At 41.6% G+C, this 12,826-nt stretch overlaps 1 protein-coding gene across 5 annotated transcripts in view; it reads left to right on the top strand.

Moving 5' to 3' along the window:
* The window catches only part of MINDY4 (MINDY lysine 48 deubiquitinase 4), a 73,799-nt gene extending 64,217 nt beyond the window's left edge, over positions 1 to 9,582 (top strand). For 3 of the 5 annotated variants that reach the window (XM_030264196.4, XM_072925269.1, XM_072925268.1), the window contains exons 16-17: positions 3,160 to 3,232; positions 8,436 to 8,616. In XM_030264196.4, the coding sequence (XP_030120056.4) occupies positions 3,160 to 3,232; positions 8,436 to 8,484 (122 nt within the window). In that variant the 3' untranslated portion in view covers positions 8,485 to 8,616. Of the gene's footprint in view, positions 1 to 3,159; positions 3,233 to 8,435 lie in introns of all 5 variants that reach the window. The other 2 variants (XM_012571348.5, XM_030264195.4) reach the window with 1 other exon arrangement.
* The last annotated feature ends 3,244 nt before the right edge of the window (positions 9,583 to 12,826 follow it).

Raw genomic sequence — 12,826 nt, 5'->3', positions numbered from 1 at the left:
TTGCCTCCAAGGCAAGAAGATGCTAGTACACTGCTAAAAAAGTTCAGTCTCTTACCTGCCTGGAAGCACAAGCCTGCAAAAGATCTTCCACCTTGTTACACTCCTTCTTTCAGGAAGCCATGCCAAATTACACAGCTGCTTTTACAGTAAATACTTCTTCAACTGGAAGGCATTTGGATGAGTATTCTGATCCTTAGAAAGCACCTACTTCAATACATTCTCCACCACTAAATCCCTGTTTGCTAATAATATCCTACTCACCATTTGTTTTCTTTCCTTTGGTACATTTGTACAATCTTGCCTGTGATTCTTTGATAACCAAATTCCTTCTCAATCTTAAGGAGCCACTCTACTGTAGTCTGCTCTTTAGAAATAAATTGTCTCTATTCCTTATTTGCACCAACATCCAGGTTTTTGCACAGGATGAGTGTTGTATATTCTGCTTGAGTCCATGTGGCAAAGTTGTTTCTATGCTGGGAGTGCTGGGGGTTTGAGCCCCTCATGAGGTTTGGTAGTGAGCTCAGTCATCTTTCTGCCTGTTATTTATCCTCTTATTTTAAAGAAAATCCCTGTCATTCCATTGCAGGGATCACATGATATATTAGCTCCAAGAATGATCAGTTTTCACAGGACTGTGGTTGCCAGCTGGTTCCCACATCCCGAATAAAAGTGACATGGATGATACAGCTCAGCACAGGACTAGAGACACATTTTTTCTATTGTGTTGCATCACATAACATCTGGTCCGAAACAGGTATTCTAATGTGTCTTTCCATCACCAGGAATGTTTCCAAAAGCAAGAGCTGCCAAGCCCTCTAAGATCCCTGGATGAGAAATTCCCCAGAGCACATATAAATCTTTCTCTTTGCTTTCCAACATGTCATGGCATTCCTTTGTGTTTCTCCTCAAAGCCAAAATGTGCATGGAGTTGTAGATATCTCTTTGTTGTGGCCATAGCCCCTTCCAGGGGTGTGTCCCAGTAAATCTTTTGTTATCTGTGAAATTCTGCAAAAGGCAGTAAAAATGCAAATACTTTCATCATTCCACAAAAACACTGACCTGGTTCTGGCTGTGCAGTAATCCCTTGCTAGGTCTGGAGAAAACTGTAATTACTTTACATCCAAAAAGGTAACACTGGCCAAACATCTAAACCCAGCACACAGGGGCAGATGGAAATATCAGAATGCTAAATATTGCTGGTATTTCCCTTGTGGAAATCCAATGAGAGGTGATGTTTAGGCAGCATCACCTGGAGATGCAGCATGAGGAGCTGGGGGCTGCCCCAGCCACATCTCCCTGCTGCTGGGTAGCAAAGTTGTTTGCTTTATTTGAGCAAAAAGTTGATTTCCTTGAAATGGGAATCTTGATTATAATTAGGTAAAATTACCATCAAGGTCACATTTCAGGAAATATTGAAGAAATTGCACTGGGCAAGAAAAGCAAAAAAGACAGAAGACTAGAATTATATTTTGGGAGTAGCAGCAATTGCTACTTTATATTGAGAATTTGCTCTGCTTCTCATACTTAACTATTTGACAAAATGTAGACAAGAAATATAAAGTTCCTTAATAAATGCAGATTAATGACATCATAAAGAGAGGAAAATAATAATAAATCTTTCCACTGGGGTAGAAATTTTGGATAGGCAGAGAGGAGCTGTAACAGTGCTGGCACTTAGTTTCTCACTAATTAAGGGTAGAATATACATATTCCTTTTATTTTACTCTTATATACACCTTCATGATACTTTTTTTCCTGTTTCTTTGTATGGAAACATTCAATTCAAACCTTTTGATTGGAAGAATTCAAGTCTAAAAATGACAAAATTCATCAAAGTTGGCCATGAGTGGGGAAAGGCAGCCCCACCAAGTGCCTGTCCTGCTACCAGGGCTATGGTCAGGACAGTGTCTTAGGTTGCACCTGGAGAGGTTTAGTGAAAAATTTCTTCACAGAAGGGGTTGTTGAGCACTGGAATAGGTTTCCCAGGGAAGTGGTGTAGTCACCATTCCTGCAAGTGTTCAAAAACCTGTAGTTGTAGCACCTGGGGATATGGTTTAATAGTGAACATGGTGGTGGTGCTGGATTTATAGTTAGACTTGATGATCTTAGAGGTTTTAACTTTTATTATTCTAAAATTCTGTGTTACAAACTCTTCAAAATTATGATTTTAAAAGGCTCTTTTAAACTTAAAAGATTTCTGTGAGCCTCTAAGTTACCTAGAGGAAAACCACCAGTGTTTTATTTCTTTTAAATACTGTCCGTTTCCCTCCGCTTGAACCCTCGCAGTCATCCAGAGTTTTCTGCAGAGTTTGCACCCATCAGATGAACACACAAGGGAGAGCCAGGTCTTTTCTGTGACGTGAGAGAGCCAGATAGATCTGAGACTGTCAGCTGTGAATGGTCAGGACAATCCCCTGCCATCCTGTCTCCATCAGTCTCACTGAAGCAGACCCAAATCCTGCCCCTGCCTTGGCATCGTGCGCCGCTCGCAGCCAGCCCGCTGAAAAGAAGAAAGAAAATAGAAAAAACAACCCTGGCCTGCTGCAGTTGAAATGTCAGAGTCCAAAACAGGAAACAGCTGAGCGGACTGACATCCAAGCTGGTGGCAGGATGTTTTGTCCCTGGGAGGTTCAGCTCTACTTTCACTGTTGACAGATGCCGTGCCTGAGACAGGGACCGCTCTGTTTTCCCCGGAACGCTGCATGGCCTCTCCATCCCCAGGGAATGCTCCCAGCCTGGAGAGGCTCCCTGCTGTCCCACACAGCATCTTCTTCTCCTCTCTGTGCATTGCTTGCTCAGCACTAAAGGGACAATCTTCTTTTCCAGGGTGGAATAGTCCTAACCCAGTTCAACCTGGACTTGGGGTTTCCTGTTCAACTGTAGCATCACCACTGTCCTTAGAGTTTGAGTAACAAAATTACTCAGTGATTACAACATCAATTGCAAAATAAAAGACTCATGACAGCCCTGCAGTGCACGATTTCATTTTCTGATGTGTGGTTTTCCTTGAAACCATCTCTGTATGAGCAATCTGACCTGGCTCAGGCATGGTGGTCGGTGGTGGATGTGGCAGTGGTTGGACTCAAACCATCTGAGAGGTCTTTTCTGTAAGAAGGAAAGGTTCCCCAGGCACTAAAAATGTCTGTTTTTTCTCTGCAGATACAACTCAGGTGTGCCCTGAAAATAAAGAAAATGATCTTACTCCTCCACTTGAGCACTGTATTAGGACAAAGTAAGTGAAATTGCAATTTTTCATAAGGATACATTCAGTTGTTGACACAAGTAATGTGAGGCTGGAGTGTCAAAAAATTTGTTTCAGCACGCTGAAAAATTATTGCTTAAAAATCAGAAGGGATCTGAATAGGCCAGGCTGTGATAATATATTTTACACATTTAATTGTCTACTATTGTAATTAACATTGAACTGTCCAAGGTGTTCAGTCTTAGAGGAACCTTCATTTACATCACCAAGAACTGACTGAGCCAAATTCAGCCTGAGAATACAGCTTGGTTGCAACTAAATCTAAATCTAAATCTAAATCTAAATCTAATAAAAATCTAATTCCCAAAAGTGCTTGATTACAGAGGTATAATAAGAAAAGGAGACAATTTATTCCATTTTCATCAGTCTTTTCTGAAGAACAAAAAGGGGGGACCTGGGTGTTATTTTCAGTGCATAAAGCACTATTGAACTGTTTCAGTTTTCTGTGGAGAGCACAGGGTTTGCCAGGACCACAAAAAATCAGGTTTTGTGCAGTCATTCCTGACAGGCCTTAGCTCATATTCTCTTCTTACAGACAAGTCTAATTCCTCTTGTGTTGGGATTTTCATGGATATTTTTAAGCCGATATAAGCAATTCATCCAAAACATACTGAAATTAATGGGAACATTTTCAGCTCAGTGAGACATGAAAGAAGCAAAATGGAGAAGTTTAACTGGGCAGAAAATTCAGCTTTATATCAATTCCAGCACGGCTTTGGAAGTTACTATCTGAATATCTCTGGAGCAAGAAGTGAAAGCCTCATTGTCAGAGACCATAACATTTGTTAAATCAGCAAGCCAGGCAGCTTCAGGTTTCTCTTGCAGTTTCCCTCCTGTCCTTCCTACAATTTGCTCTGAAAAAAAAACACACAAAAAAAAAAAAACCCCACAAAAAGAAACAGCAGAAAATAAATAAATAAGAACAGTGGCTGCCAGTGTGTTGATCAGAAAATCACTGAAAGATAGAAGAGGTGACAAGGTGCAAGGTGACAGCAGTGACATCAGTCCAGCCTTCCTGCACATACAGATTTTATTGATTCCTCATTTCAGGTGACACATCAGCATGACTGCAAACTGAAATAAATAATGTATAACCTCAGAAAGCCCCATGGGGAGAATAATGCATGCAACTACTTAAAGTCTTAGAATATCTTCCATTCCTGGCATTGTGTCAGAGTTATACAGTGTTGGTGGTGCTGCTGTTTGTTTATTTTAAGTTCCCTGCTTTAATCTGCTTGAGAGGTAAATTACCAGCAAATTCCAGTGTCAATTAGTTTTGTTTGTAGCATTCTCAGCACTCTCTGATTTACCCTGGGCAAGCTGGCTCCTTGTTTTCAGTTTTCTCCCTTTGCTTTGAGGGTATTTATTTAAGTGTGGCCTTGCTGCAAAAGGTTTTTCATGTTAAAGTTTTTCCTTTTTGTTTTAAGAACTTTTTCTTCCAACTACAAAACAGCATATAAGGAAAAGTAAGAAACAACCGAGATAACCAAATTTTGAGCAGTTTAGGGGATTAAAAAAAATAATGTTTTTTTATGATACCACTGTGGAAAACTCCCCTAAACTAATTTTTAATAAAGCAAGGAGCTGTTGCTTGTTTTGAAGAGGAATTCGTGGCGAAGACTTCTCTCCTCAAAAAATGCAGGATAATTTCTTAGGCAGAGTGGAGAATTCCACTGTCTGAACAATCAGAGCTGAGACCATAAACTATCATTAATTGGTGTTATTGTTAATTGAGAGTTTTTCCTTTCATTCAAATGCTTCAATTCCGGTTTAATCCATGACAACGGATTAAATTAAATGGATTAATTTAACTCATTAAATTAAGCCCATTGCTTATCCCAATACCTGAGCACCTCCATTCTGTAGCACACTGAGTTCTGTGCCTCACATCTGCCTGCTCTTTGTTCTCTTACCCTCTCCTAAAGGGAAAGCTGCACTGGTAATGGACTGGTTTTGCATTTAGTTTTTAATAATAATAATTATTAGTAGTAGTAAATTATTATTATTATCAGATGAGAAGGGTTTTGCTTCTGCAGGAGGAGGAGTCTCCTGTTTTCAGTCCCTGTTGTATAAAACATCCGAAGAGCTCAGTTCTGAGTTTAGAGCAGGGAATGCTTCAGCTGGCTCTGGAATGACCAGTCACCACCAGGTATCAGTGTAACCTGCAGGCCCCCCAAAAAAGGAGAAGTAAAAGGACTTTTCCTGTGGCTCTCAGCTCCAGACATCCGTGGCAGCAGTCGGGTTCTGCCCAGGGATGTGTGGAATGTGCATCCCGGGCTTGTTTTGGAGATGCCGTGCAGACAACTTATCCTGTTCTTCCCTGAGGAATACTCTTATATCACAGTCCTGATCCTCAGCACTGGAGGAAATAATAATCTGTTAGCTCTGCCTGAGGGGGACCAAACTCTCATCTGCTATTAGAACCTGAATATAGCAGTATTTTTTGTTAACCCTCTGTGGTAGTGGGGCTGTGGGATCCATGAGTTCACCTGTTGGCTGTGAAGGGAAACACCCAAAGAGAATTTGGTGGATGAGAGAAGAGCAGAGCCTGGGCATTTCACCCTGAATTACTGATGTGCTCCAAAACAATACCAAATTGTCAGCACAGGGGATGCTCACTGAGTGCTATTCCAGACTGAGCATTGTTCAGGGCCTGACCTGTTCCTCTTCAGTTCCCGTTAACTGCATGACCCTTGGGTGAGGTTGTACTTGAGGCAGGTGGGTCAAATGTAGTTTTCCTTTTGCTAATCTGATAAATGATAATGGAATCAGCAGCTAGAAAATGCCTCATGTTGCAATTACACTGTGGCAGGATAATTTGGGGAAGTGATCACCTGCATTGTCCGGGAAGTTTTGTATCTGTTTGTAAATAAAATAATATTTCAGCATCTGTGAGTGAGATTCCTCACTCTTTGACACCTTTTCTTGTGCAGATGCAAAAGGGGAAAAAAGTTTTGGACCTGTCTCATAGAAGCAAACAGCCAAAAGCTGCTTTTTGGTCTAAGAAATGGTTTGAAAATAAGCCCAGGAGATGAGGTTTATTCTAAAAGTAACCTTCAGTCCTGCTTCAAAAATTATGTTCTGTTTAAGCTCTTTATGGAAAGCCAGTTTTAAAAAAGGCCAGTTCCTCACTGCACAGTGATTAATAACTTTACCAACAGCAGAAATGGTGTCAGCAAGGTGGGTAATCCCACAGGGCACAGGACAGGCTCATCTGGTGGTTTTTGGCCTCCGTGGATCCCTCTCAAAGCTTTAGATGGGATGATTTGATGGCATTACCTGACAAATCCTGAGACAGAGTGAAAATTTAACAGGGTAGAAATCTATTTAGATTTAGATAAAATGTGCCACTTTAAGCTTGCAAAATATACTGTTTAGTCTGATAACTACAGCCCTAGCAGAACTAAACTAAAGAAAAAGAATGCAAATTTCCATGCTAAAAGATAAGAAATAAAAAAGACTCCTTAAACTTTAAAACAAACAGGGCAAAGTAACCCAAGAGTTCTTTCTGTACTTTCTAACAAAAATTAAGTACAAGTATAACTGTAAGTGTAATATAAAATCAGCAGAATAAATATGCATTAACCTATTGTAAAATTCTATGCATATAGAAATTAGTAAGAGTATTAAAAAAAGATCAGGAGTTCTCAGAGGTACACATGTACATTAAAAAGCAGTAAGTCCTGACATGCATCCACAGCACTGTAAATAAACATACTTATTCCCTACAAATCTTTATTAAAATTTTAGAGTTTAATTTCTCATCCCCATTTCAATCCAATGGGGACAGAAGGTGGCAGTTGTTTTGTCCATTTGGTTGTTTAAGGGTGACATTCTGGACCTCTAACAGGGACAGCTCTGGCAAATGCCAGGCTTACATTGAATAACCCCAGATGAAACAAATTCTTCTTTTAATTTAAGATGTGGGGCATCTCTGCTGTGTATTCCTGCTAAGTATTCCTGGGATCGAGACAATCCTTCTGCAATTTTTGATATTAATTTTCTCAGCAAAGTGAAAAAACAGAAGGAAAAATTTCACAACAGCCCTCAGATGGTCACTTCCTTTGAGACATTGCCCTGAAGACTGCAAGAATTCAGCTTTTGGTTTTGTTTTACACTTAATTGGCTTGTTCAGCTCAAGGACTGAGCTGCCATACCCTTGCTGACACATCCTGTCCTCGGTGACAGAAAGAATGTGGCACTGGCAACTCACTGTTCCCTCCACCCCCTCACCAATGTCTTACTACTCTGAGACAGATTTTCAGAGCAGATATAAATACTCAGCACTGGGAATGCAGCGGTTTAGTTCCCAGATAATGTGGACATGACCTTGCAGATGAGGAAAAGCCACGGCCAAGGGTGAATCCATGCCACGAGGGGTGAGTTCACTCACTTCAGGGAGGTGGCTGGAGAGCATCATCCTGTTTTCAGCAGGTTTTGGGTCAGAACTCTGTCTTCTGCCATGGTTTGAAGACATATTTTGTGGCAGATTCAGGATTGATGCCTCCTTTGCATTCAGTCACATTCCTGAGGTGGGCAGCTGAGCTGTGGCAGCCAGTGCAGAGCCAGGAATGAGAAACGTGGAAGGTTCCAGAATCATTCTGTTCTCAGTGTACATCTTTAGGGTCATTCTGAAGGAGGAATTTGGGCATAGAAAACCAGAACCCCAGCACAAGAAAAGTGAAACATCACCATTAAAGTGAGCCATGCTTGGAGGAGCCAAGGTCAGGAGCAAAGATAGGTGCTCAGCAAAGTGATCCAGGCACAGGATCTCAGAGTCAGAGAGTTCCTAATCAGAGCTAAACAAAAATGACAAAATAAGCAAATTGCCTGCTGACAGCTGAGAGTGAGTATTTTGGTTATTTAGGGTTAATTGTTGTACCCATCTTGGGCATTCCCTAATTATTCTGTCCAACATGAAGGTCTCTGTTGTGAATCAGCTGCTGCTCTGTTACCCAGAGAGGCTGGAGGAAGGGTCAGGACAGAATCCTCCAACCTTGGCACCTGAAGTCAGGGGGTGCAATTCCCTCACTTCTGCTCCATTCTCTTTGGGATGGGATTAGTTACCCCAAACACATCCATCCCAATCTCTCTGAGCTTGCTTGGGTGGTTCAGGGGTGTGGGTTTGCCTTTCCAGTGATGAACTGATGGATGTGAATGATTTCATTTCTAGGTGGCAAGGAGCTGTCATCGACTGGAACGGCACAGAACCCATCTTGTGACTGATCTGACCTGCACTTCATTTGGGAAGACCAAAAGGAAATGACTGTATGAGCACATTCCTATTCCCACCAATACAGGAAATGGGGCAGTTTGAGACGAGGAAGAATGACAAGGTTTACAGGCTGGCAGGGTTTCACCTCAGTCGCCTCATGCTTCAGATATTTTGCTTTTAATATAAACAACACTGACGTAAATTCCTTGTCCCTGCCCTCAGCATAAAGCTCCTGAGGGCAAGGCTGGGTTCCCACCACCAAATCAAGGTTACAGATGAAGCTCTGAAGTCGTCAACGTCCCCCTGAGGTCTCCTTCTGGATCCACTCTGTATCCTGCAATTGTTTGGAAGCATCTGATGGGAGATGCTGTACCCAGATTTCTCTCACTTTACAGCCTTCTCTGTCCTGCCTCGTTCTTCCTTGAAAAAACTCCAGTACCACTAGAAAACATCATCCAAGGAACATATATTCACCTAGTTACCTGGTATTAGCAAGCCTAAATAAGTTGGTGACCATCTGGGATTTTTAGGGAAAGCCTAGCCTATACCAGGTTCTTGTTGCATCATAAATTTGCAGTAAGGATTGTGGCTGTGTGTTACCAAAATAATTCCATTAGTGCTTTCCTAGTGCTGGGTGCTGTAACAGTGCCTCATGCTGATATAGCTCATTTTTCTTTCTGGTAAGAGGCAGCTGTATCAGTATCTTTACATTTATGCCCTAATTTCTACATGAGGGTTTATTCACACCCAGGTGACAGACCAGATCTGGGATTTGCTTCTTCATAACCACAAGAAAACAGAAGAGTTGTTAGTTTCGAAATTCAAATGGTGCCTATCTGTGATAGGTACATGTTTCTATGGTTAAATAAAATGCATGTGCTGGAATAAGGTACTGTGGAGATGGATACTGAGGTACTGAAGCCACAGTTTGTACTATGATTAATTCTGCTTTAGCAACACTTTACCAAAAGTGGGGCAAGTTACTGCACAGAAACTTGGAAAAAATGCCTTAGGGAAAAAGGCAGATATATGGTGTTTCTAGAGGTATTCCTCTCTTGAGAGTGAATATTTCATGAGAGTTCAATAAAGGACTTTTACTTCCTGATGTTTATTGTAGCACCTTCTTCCTAGTCAGTGTGGAAACTTTTCCTCTGTGTCCTGAAAAATGAGTGCAGAATCAATTTCCAGCAAAAATTCAACCTTGTTCTGGCTGTAGGGTGCAAACTGTGCAAATGGAGATCTCAGGGAATTAGCTCTGCAGTTAGATTTGAAAACCAACCTGAACATAAGTTACAAAGGAGTGCCAGAAAGGTTTAGATGGCTTTTGAATGAAGATCTGCCTCCCCCTTTGCTTCTCATTCACATCAAACTGCCACAGAATCACAGAATGGTTTGGGTGGGAATTGCAATTAGAAATCATCTTTTCCTCCCTCCTGCCATGGGCAGGGACACCTTCCACTATCCCAGGTTGTTCCAAGCCCCATCCAACCTGGCCTTGGACACTTCCAGGGATCCAGGGACAGCCACAGCTACTCTGGGCACCCTGTGCCAGGGCCTTCCACCCTCACAGGGAAGAATTTATTCTAAATATCCAATCTAAACCTTCCCTCTTTCTGTTTAAAACCATTATATGCAGTAAAGCATCTCAGGGTTGCAGTTATTTTAATTTTATTTATTTCAGTGTAATAAAATCAGTTTGGTTTAGATCAGATAAACTTAAAGCTTTATGAGATCCAGATCTCCCAAAGAGATTCAGCCTCTGAGACATCATCAGCACCAGATCCATGTCATTCCTGACTGCTGCCTCTGCCATCCCTGTGTATTTAGGGATGTGTTTGTGTTTGTGCTGTCAGCTGCAGGTGGATTCAAAAATGTCTTTAAGATACTTCAGCTTGAGCTTCAGTGTTTTTTGGGAAGTCCCAAACAGCCAAAGTCCCCAGATGTAAAACCTTTTTTCCCCTCTTCGAAATTTTTTTATTCTATAGTCCACTTTATTCTATAGTTCTTATTCTACAGAATTTCCTTTTTCTATAGTTCTATTTGTCTCATTAAACAAATGCCGTTTGATTTTCCCACCTGCCTCCCAGGGCATCTGTAATAAAACATTTTGAGGGGTGCATTTGAACAGAAAATACTGTGGAGATGACAAAAGTCAGAAGATTTTTGGAACAAAAAAAAATTCCTTTCTGGTTTTTCCAGTCCAGTAAGCCCCCACCATTTATTTCAAAGCTTTAAACTGTGTCAGGTTGGAGATAACCTCCCACTCCCTGACAGCAGAGCAGCACAGATAAGGGGCAGGAGGAGCTGCTGTGGAACAGGCAGATCTGATCTGACTGAAATCTGGATTTCTGTAGGGCAGAGGTGTTCAGGGGATCTGTTCTCTGTCCAGAGGAGGGGAGATTACCAGGGTGTGGTGGAGCTTGGTTTTAGGATGAGAGACTTGTTCCTACAAAGGGATCCCAAGAGGATTGTCTCCAGTGCATCACACCCATGAAGATGTAAAGATTTTTAGGGTATGAGAAAGAGGATAGACTGTTTGGAAAATGTGGTTTTGGGGTTCTTGTGGAGGGTAAACAAAGATGAGGAGAGGTCCTGAACTCTGTCCCTCTTTCTAAAACAGGCTCCAAAGAACTTTGAGACTCCTTCATCGCTGGTTATGAAGACTATTTTTTGTTAAAACAGATTTTTCTTAACTATTATCTGTCATTGTATCCTTGTATTTTTATTTGTTAAGTAAAAAGGGGGATAAATCTCTCTTTCATTAGATCATTAAGTACTCCACCCAAGTTGCAGGTTATTAATCACCCATTAAATCAGATCCTCTTGAAGTGATACACGGAATAAATAAATAGACTCTACAACTTGGGGTAGTTATGAAGTGGGTCTGTATTGCCCACCTGATAGTGAATTAACTCCAGATTCACCCAGGCCCTTGCTTGCCGGAGCTCACCCTAGGTCAGGGGTGGCTCCGTGTGGTGGAAAAGTCCCTCCTCCAACCCATGTCTCCAAAGAAAGGCTCAGCAGTTTCTGTTGTTCAATCTCAAGGCAGTTTATTGCAAGTTATCTAAAATATTTTCTTCTTGAGCTGCTGTGGTTTGCTCACAGCTCAGGCAGAGGCACACACACACCCTGACATCCTCTCTGACTCCCGACTGCTTCTTCTCTCCCCGCCCAGGACTGCTGCTGTCTTTTATATGGTACATTACGTGTTACATGGTTACAGTTTTCCCCCAATGCCTATTACCTATATTAAATGGTGCTTTTCTACTCTAAACCAATCTGTGAGTGCCAACATCACCAAGAACATGGAGGTAAGGAAGAAGAAAGAGGGAGGACAGGGCAGGACTAAATCCCTCCATCTTAAAACCTCTGACCCCCATGTACAAAACCTAAACCCCCCCGTACGGCACTCAAAAATTCTTCCCTCTACTTTGAGACTACTCTACTATAATATCTGAACTTTTGTGACTTCTTGTTCTTCCTGCAAGGTTGGTTAAGTCATTCCATGGTTCAAACCCAAAATCACAGCTGTTTCCAGCTGCCTGCCAGGGTCTCAAATGCTTCTGACCTGGGCCCGGAACATCCTAAAATGTCTGAGGGACATTTTGAGTTCCGACACTTGCTCACAAAGGAGGAAAAAATGAATCTGAACCACCTCCCTAGGCCACCAGCTGGGCAGGGCACCTCAGCACTGCTGAGCTCTTCCACCAGCCTTGCTCCTGGAACCTGAGAGCAGCAGGTTCCTTCTCCAGGGCTCAGTGTCCTTACCAGGCAAAAAATGATGGCTCCTTGGAAGGAATCTGCAACCAGAACACTCATTTAGATCTAAATACTCTTAAAAAGGAACTCCAGAGCATTGCCTGGTCGCTGCCTGCATCAAGACTTGCATTTTTTTTTCAGTGTAAAGCACCAGAAGTTATTTCATTAAAGACATTACAGAGCTTTTTGTATCAATCACATGAGGCAATGCAAAATGTTGTGTGGCAGAGCAAAAACCTTTGCACAGATCTGTGTAAAAACACATTCTGTGCACAACGTGCATCCAATCTTTCTAAATTATATTTTTCTCTTCGTTGTTTCTCTTTTTTTTTTCATTTCCCAAATAACGTGACTTCCTGAACTGAACAAAGCAGTGATCATTTGATAATTGAGCTTTAAAAGGCACCAGTGATGTTGGCACTTTGTCGGCATGGTGTCTTCATTTCATTCTCCTTTCTTCTGTGGAATAAAAAAATGCACCCTCTGCTGAAAACTGACCCCTTGACTATTAACAAACATGGCTTATTGTGTATAGAGATGAATATGGAAGCAGAGTTACTATTTTGGTGTATTATCCACTTTTTACAAAA

Source organism: Taeniopygia guttata, chromosome 2, assembly GCF_048771995.1.
Source record: "Taeniopygia guttata chromosome 2, bTaeGut7.mat, whole genome shotgun sequence".
Taxonomy (NCBI): Eukaryota; Metazoa; Chordata; class Aves; order Passeriformes; family Estrildidae; genus Taeniopygia; species Taeniopygia guttata.
Note: the sequence above shows the minus strand (reverse complement) of the source record. Positions and strands in the feature narration are given on the sequence as shown.